This window comes from Chlorocebus sabaeus, chromosome 15 (genome assembly GCF_047675955.1).
Source record: "Chlorocebus sabaeus isolate Y175 chromosome 15, mChlSab1.0.hap1, whole genome shotgun sequence".
Classification (NCBI taxonomy): domain Eukaryota; kingdom Metazoa; phylum Chordata; class Mammalia; order Primates; family Cercopithecidae; genus Chlorocebus; species Chlorocebus sabaeus.
The window spans coordinates 1,159,096-1,181,944 of NC_132918.1; the positions used below are offsets into that span (position 1 = coordinate 1,159,096).

The window sequence follows — 22,849 nt, forward strand, 5'->3', positions numbered from 1 at the left end:
TTGATATCTACTGAACAATGTGATTTGGGCCTTGAAATCCTTAAAACATCCTTAGTAATCAAATATTCAGGCAGTAAACAACAGCTCTGCACCCACAGGATAGAGAAGTGAGTAACTTTCGGGCCTTCCTGGAGGGCCTCTCCCACATCAGGACCAGACAACACTGAGTAAATGACCCTTGCTCTTCACACAGCATGGTGACTGTTCTGACCAAGGCACCAGAGGGGGGATCAGGGTATTTTCCCCATCCACATGTTGTTATTTCAGGTGGCCCAAGTAGGGTTGGCCCTATCCCCAAAACTTATCACAATCAGCCCTGGGGACATCGCTGAACCAGTGGAACAGAGACATTCTTTTTTTTTTTTTTTAACTTTGCCAGGCACTGCACTAAGTGCCTTACATGCACTGGCTTCTTTCAACTTCAAACCTACCCAAAACATAAGTCCTGTTGTAATCCCCAGGTTACAGACAATGAGAGGAGGAGCCCTCCTCACCCCCAAGCACAGCACCTCCGTGTCAGGAGCACAGCCATGTGCACACCCAACCTGGCCTGGGAACACACAGGGCGGCAGGTGGCCTGGATAAGGACCCAGGGGCCAGAGTGCCTGTTCCTAGCTCTGCAGGGCCAACACCTCCACAACCTCATGTGATCCCCACAGAGGCAGGTCACCCACTATGCCTCCAGAGCCTGCAGCCAGACCACCGCCTGCACCCCCTCCATCCTCAGCCTACCTCGTAGGCACGGGACCCCGTGAGGCAGCTGAGAGCCTGAGCCCCGCCCACAGCAGCCTCCAGCTGGCGGCACTGGGCTGTGGTACTGGAGTCCATCCACACCGGGCAGTCGCTGATGGAGAAACAGTCCTGGGAAGGAGGGCAAAGGCACAGGCTTAAGCTCCATCCGCTGACTTGGAGAGCTGCCCCAGGGCTGGCGGTCACACTGCCCATCACGGCAGTCGTGACGCTTCTTCCCAAGTGACCTTGGTTGGAGACACATGGGACAGCCCTTTGTGCTGTAAGCTAGAACTGGCCCAATGGGGTCTCTCCCCAAAAGCCTGAGGTTGAAAGCTCTTCTGGTGAGGGTGCCTGAGCATAGCTGCAACACTGAGATGAGCAGGCTTCAGAGGCCCCACAGGACGTGGGACTCTGCGGAAGTTTCTCACACTCATACAATGTAGTCACAGCTACCTGCAGCTGCTGGTGTAGCGGGAGGTCTGGTGATAGGCTTGTCAGTGCCTGCTGGGCTCCAGTCTTCCAGTATATACTTCCGTGTTGCTGTTGGGAAACCCAAGCACATGTTCACATGACCACACACTGGTGTCACCGCCTCCTGGAGACACAGAAAGACCCCAGACCACATGCCAAAGAACTGGGCTCCGCACCTGCCCCTGCCACTTAGTCACAGAGCTCATCACCCTCCTGAGACTTGGTTTCCATTTCAAGAAAATGGGGAGGAACTCTGCCCTGTCTACCCTACAACTTATAGAAAAGGTCCAAGAAGTAATTATTGGTCTAGATTTGGATGCCTTTTGTAAAACTGCATTTAAAGACATTGCTTGTAATATTACCTGAAATTCATTTATTTATTCACTCACCCCATTCATTAATTAATTCATTCATTCAACGAACATTTATTAAGCACATAGATCATGCCAGGTTTGGGACAGATGAATAGGATACTATCGTCCCTGTTCTTTAGGCTATTGGAGTTGAGTCAGGGAAAAGGACACAAGTGTACAATTACAAAACCCTATGGAGCTGCAGTGACAGGGCCGTGGGAACAGAGGCACCTGACCAGCTCGGGTACAGATGGGTGGAAGTGGTCGTATCAGGAAAGGGTCCTAGTGTGTGTTGCATGCAGAGAATCTGCAGGTGAGGGGCACCAGGCAGGTCCCGGGAAGGGTGGCATTCTAAGCAGTGGGCCTGAGGCTGGGTTGGGGGTAGGTGATGGGCTGAAGAGAAAGGAGACAGCCTGAGCACTGAGTGCCTGAAACCATGCTCAGGAGGCTGGGGTTTATCTTGGAGGTGGTGGGAACCCTGGATTAACAGGGGGAGTGGCATGGACAGGGCTGAATGTATGAAGGGCTTGTGGGAGTCATGGGGAAGGTAGGCTGGAGGCAGGGAGGCTGCAGTAGAGACCTGGAGAAGAATGACAAGCAAGTAGTGCTGGAGAAGACATGGTAGAGTCAAGAGTCACAGACAAATCAGTGGGACGTGAGGACCCTTGGATGTGGGGTGGGAAGGAGGAGGAGTCAGGGATGACAATTGAGTTGTGCCCTGGGTGGATGGGGAGAATTCCCTGAGAAAGAGAACTCAGAAAGGAGGAGGTCTGAAGGGAGACAGAACTCAGTCTGGGACATGCTAAGTTTGAGGCATTTGTGGGATATTCAATCATGGGGGTCAGGGAATATCTAGGAGGGAGATGGGTGTCCAGGCCTGGGATTCGGGAGACAGAAGTAGATAAGATCACCCAGGGAATCTCTGTTGTATTTAACAAGAACCAAAACAATAAATTCCTGTTAGGTCATGGAGGAAGAAGCATCTTCAGAAAAATTAGTTACATCCTAGTAAGGATCTGAAAATATGGCAATCTAGCATGGAGAAAAGTGATCCTAGCACAACGAAGGGACTGGATGAGATGGACCTGGGTCCTGACTCCCACTCCCAGCACGGTGTGATCTCGGGTAAGTGACATCACCTCTCTGTACCTCATGGAAATATTAATGATCATAGCAGAAGCCCAAGCTTTAATAATGCTTACTGTGTAATAATAGGAGGCACTGTGCTATGTACTTACACTCACAATGACCCTATGACAGATGAGAATACGGGGGCACCAGAATGCCAGGTGACACATCCCAGGTCACTGCTTGTGAATGGCAGAGCCAGGGATCAAACCCAGACAGGATGCCCTGAGTGTGTACCAAGCACTCCACAGCACCACCCTGTAGAATCGTAAGGATTAAGTGGGATGGCATCTGGAAAGGCCTCAGAGTTGTATCTGGCATGCACTAAGTGTTCAGTCAATATCCTTTGATATCATTATTAATACTCTTCCTTCTACGAAACAACTATTATTATTAGGATCATTTTTGACTTTGCTTTTACTTTCAGGAAACAGAAAAGCAATTGTGGTGCCCCCAAGCAGTCATAATAAATTCATGTCCATTGCTTCCTCCATCCCCTTTAGAGGACCTCTACTCAGTTCTCTCACCAAGAGTCCTATTTTATATAACACTTACTCCTAAGAACTGTCTCAGATCCTCTTGCAATGAGACAAGTTACACAGTCTCCAAAGTAAAATAGTTGTAGGGATTTTTATTCACAGTGAAATTTGTGCAGTGCCTGTCAAGAATGAGCCGCTCCCCATCCAAGGGGAGCCATCTCTTCAACACCAGCACCACTGCCCAGGACAGTCACCCTCACATGGCAGACAGAGTCTGCTGCAAACGAACCTGGCCTGCCCCGGACAAGGCTAGGACTTGAGAAAAGTCAAAGCCTGAAGCCTTCATCTTCTCCAAGATGATATCGAGTGCCTGAGAAGAAAAACAGAACCCACCATGACTGTACAGAACCACTGAATCAGACACGCAAGCCTCAGAATTGAAACACAAGTGCCTGCCATTACAGCAGAGGACTCTGGGCAGATGATGAAAAAACTCATGACTTGGGATTTGTAAGCACTAGAGTACAGTAATTAAACAAGTAGGCATCAATCAAATAAAAACGTCAACTATCCTAAAAATATTTTAAATAAATGGAATCATAAACCACCAATGCTCAAATTTTACTCCCCCTCTCTTTTATTTTTCAAGACAGGGTCTTGCTCCGGTTCCCAGACTGAAATGGAGTGGTGCAATCTTAGCTCACTGCAGCCTCAACCTCTCAGGCCCAAGTGATCCTTCCATCTCAGCCTCCCGAGTGGCTGGAACTACAGGTGCATGCCATCACCTCACACCAGTAATCCCAGCACTTTTGGAGGCCAAGGCAGGAGGATCGCTTGAGCTCAAGAGTTCAAGACCAGTGTGGGCAACATCATGAGAGCCCATCTCTACAAAAAAATGAAAAATTTAGCTGGGTGTGGTGGCATGAGCCTGTAATCCCAGCTACTCAGGAGGCTGAGGAGGGAGGATACTTGAGCCCAGGAGATTGAGGCTATAGTGAGCCATGATCACACCACTGCACTCCAGCCTGGGCAACACAGTGAGACCTTGTCTCAAAAACAAACAAAGTAAGGCAGCCAACTTTTGGCTTCTTTTATTTGCATTTTCAAGCCACTATATTAGTGATCTGACTTTACTGCAACAGGGAAGTGAAGAGCAAAGTAGAGAGCTCCCATGAGAGTGGAGCATCAGGCCCAGACTCCCTGTATCCAGGAGCCAGAGGCTGGAGGGAGTGGGTAGAGATGATGGCCGCCTGTTCCAGGCCCCTATTCCAGCCTCTACTGTCTAGTTGGACTCTCCTTTCTAGCAAAACCCAATGAGTGGGATGGATGGTGGTACCCAGCAGAGCTTGCACCATCCTCCTAAGATTTCACAGCAGGAATTAGAGATTCTCTCTGACCTGTGTTTTCCTGAAGGCAGAGAAGACTCTCTCACTTTTGCCTGACTCCACCACCCCCAGCCTTTGCTGGGAGGGCTCCTTTCAGCCCTGGCTGTGGATGCCATCTCTATCTGTGCCCATCAAACCTTGGGCAAGGAGTGGGGCGCAGCCGGAACAGGGGCTGGCAGAGCTAGGATCAAGTTTGGTCCTGGAGGCTGTGTCAGATCAGAAATCACCCTGGCCCCGCCCCCAAGCCTGGCTGTCATCCACTGCTCACCTCCCCAGGTGAAGGCCTTGGCCTATGAGATGCCCTCGCCATCATCACTGGGACCTCCTGACACTGACCATTGCCTCTAACCCCCGACCCTCCCACTCTGCCCCTTGGTCTGGCTCAGCTCCCTCTGAAGTACATTCTAGCCAGTTTGTCTGGATAAAACTCCATCCTTTACCCCAATTCTCCAGTGTATGAATCAGGGTTACACCAATAAAAAAGAAATCATACTAGTTATTTTTAACAAAAAGAATTTAATATAGGGAACTGGTTAGATAGGTACTGGAGGACAGAAAAAAGCTTTTGGAAGACACACACTTAATTGGCCTCCAGTTTCAGGGACTTGGGGACCCTGTAGCATATGATGAGGTAGCCCCTGGTGCTACCATGCCTCTCTGTGCTTTCCACATCCCTGCTCCTGTGGCCCCCTAGGTCACCAGATCCTGCTACAGGCATTCTCCTTTCCTGTTGATGCTCAGAGGCAGGCCTGGCTTGGGACTGATATGAGTCTGACTGGCCAGGCCATAACTTGCCATTCTGAGTGCTTAGGGAGCTAAGGGATCTTGGAGGCTGAGCACTAAGACCCTAAGAGCTATGTTTGTATTTCTTTTTTTCTTTTTCTTTTTTTTTGAGATGGAGTTTCACTCTTGTTATCCAGGCTGGAGTGCAATGGTGCAATCTCAGCTCACTGCAACCTCTACCTCCCAGGTTCAAGTGATTCTCCTGTCTCAGCCTCCTGAGTAGCAGGGATTACAGACGTGCCACCATGCCCGGCGTAACTTTTGTATTTTTAGTAGAGATGGGGTTTCACCATGTTGGTCAAGCTGGTCTCGAACTCCTGACTTCAGGTGATCCACCTGCCTCGGTCTCCCAAAGTGCTGGGATTACAGGCGTGAGCCACCACGCCCAGCCTATGTTTGTATTTCATGGTACAAGGGAGGCCACAGGGCCTGACTGCAGATGTTTGGAAAAGATTTGCTCTGTGGTATTTTAAAGATGGTTAATGGCAGGACTTGCCATCTACTGTGGCTCCAGTACCTGGAAGTTCTGAGCCTGGGAGTGTTGACACCAGCTGAGGCTGAGCCTGGTCCCAGGAGCCGTGCCAACTCCACTTTCCCATGAGGACCTGGTCTCAACAGATGCTCTCATTGGCTGCCACCTTTGGACTTCCTAGCAAATCAACGAGTCTGCCAGTGAGAAGGCTGGGGACAGAAGGAGAACAGGAATCCCTACGCTTACCTGGACCCACATTAGCACTGGAGAAGTGACCGTCAGCCCATCCTTGTGCACATGAACACCGCCCTGAGTCCTGCAAGAACAACAGAGAATTAGGCCAGAGCCTCAGGGCAGGCAGACTGTTGCAAAGCCAGGAGAAACCCTGTGATAGATGATTCTGGAAATGTTCAGATGAAGGAGAACCTTCCCCAACCCCAAGTGGGAACTGTTGATTGAACAGGCACAAGGGCTGCAAAGATGGAAAGAGAAGACAGGCAAATTGCCTAGAGTGGCCCAGAGGTGGCAATTCTCAGACAGCATCTTCTAAAGAAACCTTCTAGATAAGAAAGGCTCACCCTGGGGGAGTGCAGGGTTGGATTATAAAATCCCTTTCAAGCCCCATAGGTTTGGAGAGGTAGAAGAGGGGCAGCTACCCAGAGATGCTGCCTTGGAGGAAAGAGTGTCTCTACTATCACAACAGACCAGGAAGTCCTTGGACTACAGGCTTTGGAAGTTTGACTGGAACCCTCTCCCCACCCTCCTCACTCCTAGGAGATTCTAGTGCAAAGAGCTGATCTGATAAAATCCAACCCTTTTAACTATGTGTTTAAAAAGAGAAAACCAGGCTCAGAATCCACACCAAGACTCTATTAGATAACCATGTGATCTAGCCATACAATTCCTAAGTATCCAGCCAAGAGAAATGAAAGTTTAAGTCCATAGAAAGATTTGTACACAAATATTCATAGCAGACTTATTTGTAATAATTAACTGGAGTCAACCCAGTGTCCCTAAACAAGTGAACAGATAAATTGTGGTGCATATATGTGATACCATACTACAGAGCAAGAAAAAATATGAACTATTGATATGTACACAATTATAACTTATATAGGAATAGACTAGAAGGTATAAATTAATCCATACAGAGAAAAGGAGATCAGTGGTTGTCTAAATCTAGTGGGTTCTGGGAACAGGCCCTAAGCCTGTCATAAAAAGGCCTTAAAGAAACTGGCCATAAATAGGATTTCTGCAGCAATGTGACATGCTCATGATGTCTATCACACTCATGCTGGAGGTTGCTGGTTTATGAAATAAGGGCAAGGAACACCTGGCCCACCCAGGGCGGAAAACCGCTCAAGGCATTCCTAAACCACAAATGATGGCATGAGCGATCTGTGCCTTAAGGACATGTTCCTGCTGCAGATAATCAGCAAGAGCCTGTTTCTCTGCTCCTCACTAAGAATGCTTTGTTTCCCATAAGGAATGCTTTTAGCTAATCTATAATCTATAGAAACGATGTTTATCGCAAGCTTACTATCAATAAATATGTGGGTAAAACTCTGTTTGTGGCTCTCAGCTCTCAAGGCTGTTAGCCGATTCCATACTGCACTTTATTTCTGGGTCTTTGTCTTCATTCCTCTAGCGCCGCTGGGTTGGGGTCTCCACGACCGAGCTGGTCTTGGTAGGTGGCACCCAACATGGGGCTCGAACCCAGGTCGAAGGGTCGCCGGAGCAATGGTTGGAGAACGCGGAACTATGCTGGAGGACACCCAAGTACTCTTAAGCAATCCCCACGGTAAGTAAGAAGGGGAGCTCAGAAGTCTCAGGGTAACAATGGGATAAGGGTCAAGCAGGCACAAGGCTTATTTGAGTCTGCTTCAGCAGCTCCTCAGAAAACAAGGAGTGAAGGTTAGCACTAGCCAACTTATGCAGCTTTTTAGTGCGGTAGAGAAATATTGTCCCTGGTTTCTGGACCAAGGGACTATGAATGTAGAGGTCTGGGAAAAGGTAGGCAGCACACTGAAAAAGGCATATAAGGATGGTGCTGAGGATATTCCTATAACTGTCTGGTCAGTGTGGGTTCTGGTTCGTTCCACCTTGCAGCCTTTCCACACAGATGATGATGAGGAGGAATCAGAGGAAGAAGGAGAGTACAACAAAGTAACAGAAGAGATGACAAAGCAGGTTTGTTTGCCAGCTAAAGTGGCAAAGGAGGGAGAGGTTTATCCCTATCCCTCTACACCCCCTCATTATTTTGAAGAAAAAGAGTGGCCTGACCCTCCGGATCTTTCTTTTCTGGAGGACACTGAGTGAAAAGTTGTTGTCCCAGTGACTGTCCAAGCAGCGCCTCGAGCGACTGCTCTCAGGCAGGAATTCAGCAAGCTAGATGAGAGGGTTATATGGATGCTTGGCAGTTCCCTGTTAGATTACACCCAGATGATCAACAGGGGAACATTATGGCTATATTTGAGCCTTTTCCTTTGAAATTACTCTAAGAATTTAAACAAGCTATTAATCAATATGGACCAGGTTCTCCTTTTGTAATGGGACTGTTAAAGAATGTTGCTGTCTCCAGTCGGATGATTCCTACTGACTGGGACGCTCTTACTCGAGCTTGTCTGACTCCTGCTCAGTTCTTAAAATTTAAAACTTGGTGGGCAGATGAAACTTCCATCCAGGCTGCTCACAATGCCCAGGCCCAACCTCAAATTAATATAACTGCAGACCAAGTTTGGGGGTCAGCGGCTGGGCTGGTTCAGGTGCACAAGTGGTCATACAGGATGATGCTATAGAGCAGCTTAGAGGAGTGTGCATTAGAGCTTGGGAAAAAAATCACTTCAGGAGGAGAACAATATCCTTCCTTTAGTGCTGTCAAACAGGGACTGAAAGAATCTTATGCAGATTTTACAGCTCAGTTACAGGAATCTCTTAAAAAGGTGATTGCGGATTCGGCTGCTCAGGATACAGTGTTGCAGTTATTAGTTTTTGACAATGCCAATCCTGAGTGCCAAGCCGCTCTGTGACCTATTAGAGGAAAAGCACATTTGGTTGAGTATATTAAAGCTTGTGATGGTATCGGAGGTAATCTGCATAAAGCTATTCTGCTAGCCCAGGCAATTGCAGGACTAACAGTAGGTAAAGGAAATACTTCGTTTCCTGGAGCTTGTTTTAACTGTGGGAAACACGGTCATAAGAAGGTCAAAAAAATCAGTAAGTCACGCCGCCAGTTGGGGGTAAAAAGAAAACTGCTGAGCCTGGAATATGTCCAAAATGCAAAAAAGGAAAACACTGGGCTAATCAGTGTCACTCTAAGTTTGATAAAGATGTGAACCCGATTTCAGGAAATGCTATGAGGGGCCCATCCTGGGCCCCATTCCAAACTGGGGCATTTCCAGCTCAGGCCACTCCCTCACCCCTGTACAATGCCTGTCCCCCACCACAGCAGGTAGTGCCGCAGTAGATTTATGCTGCACAAAAGCTGTGAGCCTTCTGCCTGGGGAACTCCCACAAAAGGGGCCAACAGGAGTCTGTGGACCCTTGCCAGGGGGGACAGTAGGATTACTTCTAGGTACAGGTACAAACAGGAGTCATTGATTCAGATTATAAGGGGGAAATTCAAATTGTTATATCTACTTCTGTTCCCTGGAAAGCAGAGCCAGGAGAGCGTACAGCATAGCTCCTGACTGTGCCACATATGGAAACAGGGAAAGCAGAAACTAAACGAACAGGAGGATTTGGAAGCACAAATAAACAAGGCAAAGCAGCTTATTGGGTGAATCAAATTACCAATAAGCATCCTACCTGTGAAATAACCATTCAAGGAAAACAATTTAAAGGATTGGTAGATACAAGAGTGGACATTTCAATCATTTCTCTACAGCACTGGCTGTCTGTGTGGCCAATTCAACCCACTCAATTTAACATAGTTGGAGTTGGTAAAGCCCCTGAAGTATATCAAAGTAGTTACATTTGGCATTGTGAAGGGCCTGATGGACAACCTGGGACTATTTAACCAATTACAACTTCTGTACCTATAAATTTATGGTAGAAGATTTATTACAACAATGGGGAGCACAAGTGTTAATTCCAGAACAATTACAGAGCCCTCAAGTCAACATATGATGCATGAAATACGGTATGTCCCTGGTATGGGACTAGGAAAACATTTGCAAGATTTGAAGGAACTGCTTAAAATGGAAAGAAAAAGTTCCTGCCAAGGCTTAGGATACCATTTTTGATGGCAGCCATTGCTAAGCCTCCAGAACCTATACCTTTAAAATGGTTAACAGATAAGCCAATTTGGATAGAACAATGGCCACTGAGTAAAGAGAAACTGGAGGCTTTAGAGAACTTAGTTACTGAACAATTAGAAAAAGAACACAGAGCTCCAACATTTTCCCCCTGGAATTCTCCAGTCTTTGTTATTAAATCAGGTAAATGGAGATTGTTGACAGATCTTAGAGCCATTAATTCAGTTATACAACCTATCGGGGCATTACAGCCAGGACTGCCTTCTCCTGCTACGATTCCAAAAAATTGGCCTTTAATAGTCATAGATTTAAAAGACTGTTTCTTTACTATCCCCTTAGCTGAGAAAGACTCTGAATGGTTTGCATTTACGATTCCTGCGGTCAACAACCTGTAGCCTTTTAAGCGTTTTCATTGAAAAGTGTTGCCACGAGGCATGTTAAACAGTCCAACAATTTGTCAGACTTACTTAGGACAAGGAATTGAACCTACTCGTAAATTGTTACATTATTCATTATATAGATGATATTCTTTGTGCTGCCCCCATTCAAGAAATATTACTCTAATGTTATAATCACTTGCAAAACTCGATGTCTTATGCTGGTTTAATTACAGCTCCTGACAAAATTCAGACTACTACTCCTTCCTTACTCCTACTTGGGGACCTTAGTAAATGACACTACTATTGTGCCACAGAAAGTAACCACACATAGGGATCAACTGAAAACACTGAACGACTTTCAAAAACTACTAGGGGACAGTAATCGGATACGGCCTGCTGTAGGCATTCCTGCTATGCCATGAGTAATCTGTCTTCTATCCTTAGAGGAGAGCCTAGTCTCACAAGCCCTTGGTAATTAACAAAAGAAGCTGAGGCAGAGCTGCAGCTAATCGAGAAGCAAGTCCATAAGGCCCAAATACATAGAACAGATCCAGAGAAGACTATAGATTTGCTGATGTTTCCAACTCAGCATTCACTTACTAGTGTTATTGTTCAAGAGCAAGATCTTACAGAGCGGCTTTCCCTCCACATACTAATTCACGGACTTTGACTCCTTATTTGGATCAAATTGCTACTATAATAGGAAACGGGAGAACTCGGATTGTTAAATTACATGGATGTGATCCTGGAAAAGTTATTGTCCCTCTCACAAAGGCACAAATACAGCAAGCTTTTATAAATAGTCTTACTTGGCAAATCCGTTTAGCTGACTTTGTGGGTATTCTCGATAATGATTTTCCTAACACGAAACTGTTTCCATTTTTGAAACTAACTAATTGGATTCTCCCTAAAATAACTAAATTCAAACCAATTGAAGGTGCTGAGAATGTCTTCACAGATGGGTCTAGTAATGGTAAAGCCTCTTATTCTGGATCGAAAGGTAGTTTTCCAGACGCCCTATACTTCAGCTAAAAAAGCAGAGCTTGTAGCTGTAATTGAGGTATTGACTGCTTTTAATGTGCCTATTAATGTGATTTCTGATTCTTCATATATGGTTCATTCTACACAGTTAGTTGAAAATGCTCAGCTACGATTCCACACAGATGAGCAACTGATGACTTTATTTACCCAACTGCAAACAGCAGTTAGGAGCAGAATGCACCCTTTTTACATTACTCGTATTAGGGCTCATATACCTCTTTCAGGACCTTTAACTACAGGGAATCAAATGGCTGATTGCCTAGTTGCTACTGCAATATCTAATGCTAGACACTTTCACAGTTTAACCCATGTTAATGCCTCTGGTCTCAAACACAGATACAGCATTACCTGGAAAGAAGTTAAAGCTTTTATCCAGCAATGCCCAACTTGCCAAATGGTGCATTCCTCATCTTTTACAGGAGGAGTTAATTCTTGAGGATTGGAACACAATCCTCTTTGGCAAATGAATGTCACACATGTTCCCTCGTTTGGGAGACTAGCTTATGTTCATGTATGTGTGGACACCTTTTCTCACTTCGTCTGGGCTACATGCCAAACAGGAGAGTCTTCTGCTTGTGTTAAATGTCACCTTTTGCAATGTTTTGCGGTGATGGGCATTCCAGCTTCTATTAAAACAGATAATGCCCCAGGTTACACTAGCCAAGCTCTAGCTACATTTTTTTTCTATATGGAATATTAAACACATTACTGGCATCCCATATAATTCTCAAAGACAAGCCATAGTGGAAAGAATGAATCTCTCCCTGAAACAGCAGTTGCAAAAACAGAAAAGGAGAGACAGTGACTATAGGACTTCACATATGCAACTAAATCTAGCATTATTAACTTTAAATTTTTTGAGCCTGCCTAAAGGCCGGATGTTATTAGCAGCTGAACAGCATCTACAGAAACCAGCTGCAAAGACAGAAGCAGAACAACTGGTTTGGTGGAGAGATCCGATTAAAAAAAGTTGGGAAATAGGTAAAATAATAACTTGGGGTAGAGGTTATGCTTGTGTTTCTCCAGGCCAAAACCAGCAGCCGATTTGGATATCATCAAGACACCTGAAACCTTATCATGAGCCAGATGCTGAAGAAGAGATTTTGGGAGGAACCCGAGGACCCCCCAGCTGCAGCCATGTTGAGACTGGCAATCAGGAAGACACCAGTCTCAGCAAGCAATACTCGTCAGGCACAGCCACCCACCTGGGACCAGATCAAGAAGTTGACACAGATGGCGAAAGAAAATCTGAAGAAAGCGGGATGACCAATTACAATGAATAATCTAATGGTAGCTATGATGGCTGTGCTCACCATTGCCACGAGTATTCCCGCAGTAACTGCTGAAACAAAAAACAATTATACTTATTCAGCATATATTCCTTTTCCACCACTTCTACAGCCAGTAACATGGTTAGACCCCCCCCAGTGGAGGTATACACTAATGGTTTTTGGATGCCTGGTTCTGCAGATGATAGAGGCCCGTCTCACCCCCAAAAGGAGGGAACAATTATGAATATATTGTTGGGATTTGAGCATCTACCTATTTGCTTGGGAAAAGCCAACAGGTGTTTACCTCCCAGTCATCAATCTTGGCTGGCAATAGTGCCTGAACATAACATCTCTGTGGCACAATTACATATGCTTTCTGGTCTTAGTATTTATCACAGTGATTATGCTCCTATAACCAAAGTTTACCGCCCTCAAAAACCTATCTGTAAAGTAGATTGGACATGGTCAGAAAAAATGAAGGGATTTGCTTGCATCGCAGGGCACGCACAGGTGTTTCGTAATGATTCATACGGCATCGTTACTGATTGGTCCCCTAAAGGGGCACTTATGAGGCTCACCTCTCAATCTGTAGGTAATGGTCACCCTGCATCTAAACAAAATGATATCAGATGGTGGACACTATAAAAAGTACAGCAAGAGTTCCTATTATTTGGGTATATGGTGGTATAGTGACACCTCAATCCCAAATGATATGGGCTGCTGTAGGAGCTAAACATAAGGAGTTGTGGAAAATATTAATGGCACTGCAAAAGATAAAGATTTGGGAAGGGAAATACACTAAGCCAACCCAATATAATCCTAATTACATGTTAGAATTGGCTCATAATGATTCAGTCTGGATATAGAGTTGTGTCCGTCCTCCTTTCCTGCTTGTAGTGGGTGATTTAAAACTTGATCTTCCTAATCATCATGTGACTTGTCAAGAATGTAGATTGCTTTCTTGTGTGAATTCTTCCTTGTATAATACTGATCATTCAATTTTAGTGGTAAGAGCCCGAGAAGGAATATGGATACCTGTAAAGATTTCCCGTCCTTGGGAAGCCTCTCCTTCTGTGCATATTATTACTGAAATTCTTCAAAAGATTCTGAGATGCTCTCAGCATTTCATTGCCACTTTAATTTTAATCATTGTAGGATTGATTGCTGTCATAGCTACTGCTGTGGCAGCTGGAGTTGCTTTGCATTTCACAGTACAAACAGCAGACTATGTAAATAATTGGCAGAAAAATTCTACTTTGTTGTGGAATTCCCAAGCTAATATAGACCAGAAACTAGCTAATCAGATTAATGATCTCTGACAAACTATTGTATGGTTGGAAGATCGTGTAGTTAGTTTAGAATATAGAATGCAGTTACAATGTGATTAGAATACTTCTGATGTTTGCATTACTCCTCATCTGTATAATGAAACAGAACATGAGTGGGAAAGAGTTAAGAGATATTTAAAGGGTCATACTGGAAATTTATCTTTGGGTATTGCAAAACTGAAGGAACAAGTATTTCAAACCTCTCAGGCACATCCAACGCTAATGCCAGGAACTGAAGTGCCTGAAGGATCTGCAGACGGATTAGCAGCTATTAACCCATTAAAATGGATCAAGACACTTGGAGGCTCTATGACTTTAATGATGATTGTGCTTTTAATCTGTGTTGCTTGTCTTTGTGTAGTCTGCAGATGTGGATCCCGAATCCTGCGAGAAGTAGCCCACAGTGACAAAACTGCCTTTGCCTTTATCACTTTGCAGAAACAAAAAGGGAGACATGCTGGAAAAAGGTCCTAAGGCTGCCATAAAAAAGGCCTTAAAGAAACTGGCCATAAACAGGATTTCTGCAGCAATGTGACATGCTCATGATGGCTATGACACTTACGCTGGAGGTTGCTGGTTTACCGAAATAAGGGCAAGGAACACCTGGCCCACCCAGGGCGGAAAACTGCTCAAGGTATTCCTAAACCACAAACGATGGCCTGAGCGATCTGTGCCTTAAGGACATGTTCCTGCTGCAGATAATCAGCCAGAGCCTGTTTCTCTGCTCCTTGCTGAGAATGCTTTGTTTCCCATAAGGAATGCTTTTAGCTAATCATAATCTATAGAAATGATGTTTATCACAGGCTTACTGTCAATAAAAATGTGGGTAAAACTCTATTCGTGGCTCTCAGCTCTCAAGGCTGTTAGCCCCCTGATTCCCATACTGCACTTTATTTCTGGGTCTTTGTCTTCATTCTTCTAGCGCCTGTGGGTTGGGGTCTCCACAACCGAGCTTGTCTCAGTAAGTGGGAAAAAAGGAATCTTTTGGGGGGTGATATAAATATTCTGTATCTTGATTGTGGTGGTAGTTTCACAGCTATAGGCCTATAGCTGTGAAATACATTTAATTATGCATTTTTAATGGATGGCATTTTGTGCATAAATTATACTCAATAATATGGATTTTTTTGGCTGGGCGCGGTGGCTCACGCCTGTAATCCCAACACTTTGGGAGGCCAAGGCAGGTGGATCACAAGGTCAGGAGATCGAGACCATCCTGGCTAACACAGTGAAACCCTGTCTCTACTAAAAAGACAAAAAAATTAGCTGGGCGTGGTGATGGGCACCTGTATTCCCAGCTACTCGGGAGGCTGAGGCAGGAGAATGGCATGAACCCGGGAGGCAGAGCTTGCTTGCAGTAAGCCGAGATGGCGGCATTGCACTCCAACCTGGGTGACAGAGAGAGACTCCGTCTCAATAACAATAATAATAATAACATGGATTTTTTTAAAAAGATACTACTAGGGAAAAAGAGGAAGAGAGCAACAAAATTTTACTATGGACAACAAAAGCTCACCAAAAAATGTGGCCTTTACAAAACAGATAAAAACTGTAAGCAGACATTCTGCCATGTATTTAACAAATTAAAACTGGCATTTCAGCTGGGCGCGGTGGTTCACACCTATAATCCCAGTGCTTTGGGAGGCCAAGGCAGGCAGATCACCTGAAGTCGGGGAGCTCAAGACCAACCTGGCCAATATGGTGAAACCCCGTCTCTACTAAAAATACAAAAATTAGCCAGGCATGATGGAGGGCACCTGTAATCCCAGCTACTTGGGAGACTAAGGCAGGAGAATTGCTTGAACCCAGGAGGTGGAGGATGCAATGAGCTGAGATTGTGCCACTGCACTCCAGCTTGGGCGCGACAGAGCAAGGCTCTGTCTAAAAAAAAAAAGAAAGAAACCACACACACACACACACACACACACACACACAACAAAACTGGCATTTCCAGCTAAGAAGGAAGACCAGAGCTACCCCACGCCCCAAAAGCACGAGACCCAAATGGTTTCACAGAAAAATTACACCACACCTTTAAATAGCAAATATTTCTAATACTATTTAAATTGTTGTAGAGCGCCCAAAAAGAAGGAAAATTTTTCCAGTTATTTTAGTGAAGTAAATATAAAATTGATATCAAAACCTAACCAATACTGCACCAAAGCACAAACAGCAAAAGGAAAAAAGTAGGAAAATTAGACTTTATCAAAAGTAAAAACATTGCTTCAAAGGATCATCAAGAAAGTAAAAAGACAACCCACAGAATGGGACAAAAATTTTGAGATCATGTATCTGACAAGGGACTTGTATCCAGAATATATATTAAAAAAAAAAACTTTTACAACTCAATAATAAAAGAGAAATAATACAGTTTTTTTAAAAGGGCAAAAGATCTTAATAGACATTTCTCTAAAGAAGATATACAAATGGCAAAGATACTCAACATTATTTTCATTAGATAAATGCAAATCAAAAGCTCAGTGAGATAGCATTTCACATCCACTAGGATGGCTGTCATCTGTAATTAAAAAGACAGTCAATAATAAATGTTAAGCAAGGATGTGGAGAAACTGGAGGCATCATCTACCAGTGGTAGGAATGGAAAATGGTATAGCTACTTTGGAAAACAGTTTGGCAATGCTTCAAAACGTTGAACATAGAGTTCCCATGTGATCCAGCAATTCCACTTTTAGGTAATATACCCAATAGAAATGAAAACATATGTCCACACAAAAATGTATACATTGTATTAGTTTGCTCAGGTTGCTATAACAAAATATGATAAACTAGATGGTTTAAACAACCGGCATTTATTTTCTCACAGTTCTGGAGGCTAGAAGTCCACAATCAAGGTGCCAGCAAATTCAGTTTCTGGTGAGGGCTCTCTTTCTGGCTTGCAGACAGCCGCCTTCTCACAAGGCCTTTCCTTTGCGCATGTGCGCATGAAGTGGGATAGCACTGGGGTCTCTCCTTATAAGGAAACCAGTCCTATCAAATTAGGGTCCCACCCTTACAACCTCATTTAATCTTAATTATCTACCTAAAGGCCTCACCTCCAAATACACTGTCATGATGAGGGTAGGTTTTCAACAGATGAATTCTGGGGGGCCACAATTCAATCCATAACAAATGTGGATGTTCATAGCAGAATAACTCACAATAGCAAAAAAGCAGAACAATTCGAATGTCCATCAGTTGAATGGAAAAACAAACTGTGATATATCAGTGCAATGGAATATTACTGACCCACAAAAATGAATGAAGTACTGACACATGCTATGACGTGGAAGAACTTTGAAAACATTATGCCAAGTATCTGGTTCAAGTTGGTATTTGAAATAAAGAAAAAGCTAGGAAAATGTTTTAAAAAGAAAACATTATGTTAAGTAAAAGAAAGCTGTCACATATTATATATATTCACGTCTATGAAATGTCCAGAATCAGCAAATCCAGAGATAGAGAGTGGACTGTGGTTGCCACTACTGGCAGGAGGGGGACTATAGAGTGGATGCTAATTAATACAGGGTTTTCTTTCCAGGTAGTGAAAATGTTCTAAGATTACATAGTGGTGATGGTGACATGGTTCTTTGAATATACTAAAACCATCAAATTGTACATTTTAAAAGGGTGAATTTTATGGTATGTGAATTATATTTCAATAGAGCCAGTATTTTCTTTCTCCCCTCCCCTTTTTTTTTTTTTTGAGACAGAGTCTTGCTCTGTCACCCAGGCTGGAGTGCAGTGGCACTATCTCGGCTCACTACAAACTCTGCCTCCCGGGTTCACGCCATTCTCCTACCTCAGCCTCCTGAGTAGCTGGGACTACAGGCACCCACCACCATGCCTGCTAATTTTTTGTATTTTTAGTAGAGACAGGGTTTCACCATGTTAGCCAGGATGGTCTCGATCTCCTGACCTTATGATCTGCCCGCCTCGGCCTCCCAAAGTGCTGGGATTACAGGCGTGAGTGACTACGCCCAGCCCCAGTATTTTCTTTTAAAAAAAACATATGAGGGAAACAATTACGTTAGTTAAGGAAAAACATTTCTATGGCTTGATACAGCTGAAGTTTCTTTCTCACTCACGTAAAGCACAATCGGTAGGTGGTGAGGAACACGAGTTGGGAGTGGGGAGTTCTGCTCCACGTAGTCATTCAGGAACCAGGTTGATGGTGGCTCTATCAAGGGCCACACGTGCTTCCAAGGTTGCTCTGGATACCCACATCAGCCAGAAAATGGGAGAAAAGTCAGAGAAGGAGGTTTTGATGGACTAGGTCTTTTAGAGGCCTGATCACATTTTCTTATATTCCACTGGCTAGAACTCAGTCACATGGTTGAACATAACTACAAGCAAGACAGGAGAGTGCCTAGGAAGAAAGGGAAATGAGTTTGGAAGACAGCTTATAAGTGTCTGCTAGAAACCTCCCTTCCCCACTTACAGTGGTAAAAGGATAAAATAGTTAGAAATAAATTTAAAAATAAGTACCTACATTGGGTAGTTTTTGCATTGTCACAAACCACTTCAAAACTTAGTGGCTCAAAACCATTAAGCTCACAATTCTACTTGCTATCATTGGATGGGGCTCAGCTGCGCTCACTCATACATCTGCAGTCAGTTAACAGTAGCTAGAAGGCTCTGCTTCATAGGTAGCTAACAGCAGCTCGGGGCTGGCTGGCTCTTAGGTGAAGAAGTTGGGGCAACTAGGCCACATATGTCCACCTCTCTAGCAGGGTAGCCTGAGCTTGTTCATTTGGTGGCTGGGCAGAGTTCCAAGAATGACAGCAGAAGCATGTAAGGCTGCTTGAGGCTTAGGCTTAGAACTGGCACAATGCCACTTCCCCTGTTCTACGGGATAAAGCAAATCAACAGGTAGGGAAACGACTCCTCAATGGGAGGAACTGCGGTCACATTGCAAAGCGTGTGGGTACAGGGATGGGTGGAGTATTGTGGTCATTTTTGCTATCTACCAAAATGAGCAAAATCTGTACGTTACACATATTAAAACACATGTGAAGTATTCAAAAGAAGACTTGAACAAATGGAAAGTCATAACATGTGCTTAGACAGGAAGTCTTAATCTCATAAAGTTGTCAATTCCGCCAAGTTAATTTATAAAGATAATATGATCTCAATAAAAACATCAACAACAGGCTGGGTGAGGTCAGGAGTGTGAGACCAGCCTGACCAATTATGGTGAAACCCCGTCTCTACTAAAAACACAAAAGTTAGTCGAGTGTAGTGGTATGTGCCTGTAGTCCCAGCTACTCGGAAGGCTGAGACAGGAGAACTGCTTGAACCCAGGAGGTGGAGGTTGCAGTGAGCCGAGATCACACCACTGCACTCCAGCCTGAGCTCCAGAGCAAGACTCCATGTCAAAAACAAACAAAAACAAAAACAAAAAACAACAATTTGGCTTTCTGGAACCTGAAAAGCTGATTCTGAAGTACATATTGAAAAAGAACAAGAAAGAATAGCCATGGAAACTCTGGAAAAAAAGAGAACAATCAGAGGGGACCAACAATTCTAGATATTAAAACATATTACAGGCCGGGTGCAGTGGCTCATGCCTGTAATCCCAGCACTTCAGGAGGCCGAAGCAGGTGGATCACCTGAGGTCAGGAGTTAGAGACCAACCTGGCCAACATGGCAAAACCCCGTCTCTACTAAAAATACAAAAATTAGCCGGGTATGGTGGCGCATGCCTGTCATCCCAATTACTCAGGAGTCTGAGGCAGAAGAATTGCTTGAACCCAGGAGGCAGAAGTTGCAGTGAGCCGAGATCGTGCCACTGCACTCCAGCCTGGGTGACAGAGTGAGACTCCATCTCAAAAATAAATAAATAAATAAACAAACAACGCATTACAGAGCTGGGATAATTGAAACAATGTGTTACTGGCTTATGAAAAGATCTACCAACCCATGGAACAACAACAAAAAAAAAGCCCAAAACTGGACCTAAGTGAACACAGAAAGTAGCACATGATAAGGCTCACATGGAGATGAAGATGGACTTCTTTTTTTTTTTTTTTTTGAGATGGAGTCTCACTTTGTCACTCAGGCTGGAGTACAGTGGTGTGATCTCAGCTCACTGCAACCTCTGCCTCCCAGGTGCAAATGATTCTCCTGCATCAGCCTCCCGAGTAGCTGAGACTACAGGCACCCACCACCATGCTCAGCTAATTTTTGTATTTTTAGTACAGACAGGGTTTCACCATGTTGGCCAGGCTGGTCTTGAACTCCTGACCTCAAGTAATCCACCCACCTCAGCCTCTTACAGGTAAAGATGGACTTCTAAAAACCCAGTTGAGGCTGGGTGTGGTGGCTCACACCTGTAATCTCAGCACTTTAGGAGGCAGAGGTGGGTGGACTGCTTGAGCCCAGGAGTTCGTGACCAGCCTTGGCAACAGAGTGAGACCCCATCTCTACAAAAAAAAATACAAAAAAATTAGCTGGTCATGGTGGGGGCGCACCTGTGGTTTCAGCTACTTGGGAGGCTGAGGAGGGAGGACTGCTTGAGCCTGGGAGGCACAGATCGCAGTGAGCTGAATCATACCCCTGCATTTCAGCTTGGGTGACAGAGCCAACTCCTGTCTCAAATAAATAAATTAAATTAAATTAAAACATGGTTGGTGTTACAACTGAAGAGTCATGTGGGAAAAATCAAAGTTGGCTACAAATGTCATACTATGTACCTGGATAAACTCCAAATATTTTTATGTATGAAAGCTGAAATCTTACAAGAAATAGATAAAAACATAGGTGAGTTCCTTCATAATTTTGGAGTGAGAAAGGCCTTTTAAACTATGACTCAAAATCTAGAAGCAATAAAAGAGACGGGGAAATTCAATGACACAAATATGTGTGTGTAGCAATAATAGCAACAACCCGACTGGGTGCGGTGGCTCACACCTGTAATCCCAACACTTTGGGAGGCCGAGGTGGGCAGATCACAAGGTCAGGAGATCGAGACCATCCCGGCTAACATGGTGAAACCCTGTCTCTACTAAAAATATAAAAAATTAGCTGGGCGTGGTGGCAGGCACCTGTAGTCCCAGCTACTCAGGAGGCTGAGCTAGGAGAATGGTGTGAACCCGGGAGGCGGAGCTTGCAGTGAGCTGAGATCATGTCACTGCATTCCAGCCTGGGCGACAGAACGAGACTCCGTCTCAAAAAAAATAGCAACAATCCATAGTAAGTCAAAAATCAAACAAAATCTGGGAAACATATTTGCAATTCATTTAACAACAAAGAGGGAATTCCTCCAATATATGAAAAGCTCCTAGAAATTATGATAAGAAATGGATAACCAATCCAAGAGATGATAGGAAATAGATAACCAATCCAACAGAAAAACGGGCAAAGGACATTAAAAACAACTTCACAGAAAAATGAATTCGGGTAGCCCTTCAACGTATGAAAAGATGCTCAACTTCACTCCTAAGAGAAATGCAAAGTATATCATTATTCACCTATTGTATTGGCAAAGAATCAAAAGCTCAATAACCGTCACTGTGCTGGCTAGGCCGTGGGAAAACAGGCCCTGTCATGTGTTAGTGGTAGGATGCAAATCAATATAATCCCTATGGGAGGCAATCTGGCCACATCTCCTTGAACCAGCAATCCCATTCCCAAAAATTTAACTTACAAATAAATTGGCACACATCTGCAATGACATATGTAATGTAATCTACTATATTATTTTTCATTGCAAATAAGTCAGTGTCCTCCATTAGGAAATGGTACATCTACACAATGGAATACTACACATCTATAAAAAAGAACACAGAAGTTTTTATGTATTGACATGTAAACACAGTCACATTATTGTGAAGTGAGTAAAGTACAGATCAGTGAGTATAGTATGATTTTTCTTGTGTGAAAGGAGGAAAATAAGAATATTCACACCTTCCTATATTTCCATGTAAAAACACTGGGAGGACCCTGGCACAGTGGCTCAAGCCTGTAATCCTAGCACTTTGGGAGGCTGAAGTGGGTGGATCACTTAAGTCCAGGAGTTCAAGACCAGCCTAGGCAATATGGTGAAACCCTGTCTCTACCACAAAAGTGCAAAAATTAGCCATGTGTGGTGGCATGTGCCTGTAGTCCCAGATGCACAGGAGGCTGAGGTGGGAGGATCGCTTGAGCCTGGTGGAGGATGCAATGAGCCAAGATCATACCACTGCACTCTAGCTTGAGGGACAGAGCCACACCTTGTCTTAAAAAAAAAGAAAAAAAAACACTGGAAGGATACACAACAAATTAAAGTCATCTGTAGAGAAGGGATGGAGGGGAGAGATGAGCTCACAGGTAGGATTAAGACTTTTCACTGTTACATGGCCGGGCGCGGTGGCTAACGCCTGTAATCCCAGCACTTTGGGAGGCCGAGGTGGGCAGATCACAAGGTCAGGAGATCAAGACCATCCTGGCTAACATGGTGAAACCCTGTCTCTACTAAAAATACAAAAAATTAGCCAGGTGTGGTGGCAGACACCTGTAGTCCCAGCTACTCAGGAGGCTGAGGCAGGAGAATGGTGTGAACCTGGGAGGCGGAGCTTGCAGTGAGCTGAGATCGCACCACCGCACTCCAGCCTGGGTGACAGAACAAGACTCCGCCTCAAAAAAAAAAAAAAAAAAAGACTTTTCACTGTACACTTTTCATTTGAGTTACACATCAAGTGCAATGTAATGCCTGTTAACAACATAAAATATTTTTTATTAACATCACCACTTTGGAAGAGAATGTCTTAAGAAGTTAAACATATACCTGCCA

The 22,849-nt window shown here is 44.4% G+C and overlaps 1 protein-coding gene across 3 annotated transcripts in view; it reads right to left on the reverse strand.

Moving 5' to 3' along the window:
- XYLB (xylulokinase) overlaps window positions 1-22,849 on the reverse strand; it is a 74,879-nt gene that overhangs the window by 46,778 nt on the left and 5,252 nt on the right. For 2 of the 3 annotated variants that reach the window (XM_073023356.1, XM_007971745.3), the window contains exons 3-6: window positions 6,050-6,119; window positions 3,453-3,533; window positions 1,186-1,272; window positions 733-861 (exon numbers count right to left, since the gene is read on the reverse strand). In XM_073023356.1, coding sequence (XP_072879457.1) covers window positions 733-861; window positions 1,186-1,272; window positions 3,453-3,533; window positions 6,050-6,119 — 367 coding nt within the window. Of the gene's footprint in view, window positions 1-732; window positions 862-1,185; window positions 1,273-3,452; window positions 3,534-6,049; window positions 6,120-16,797; window positions 18,290-22,849 lie in introns of those variants that run through there. The other variant, XM_037988447.2, reaches the window with a different exon arrangement.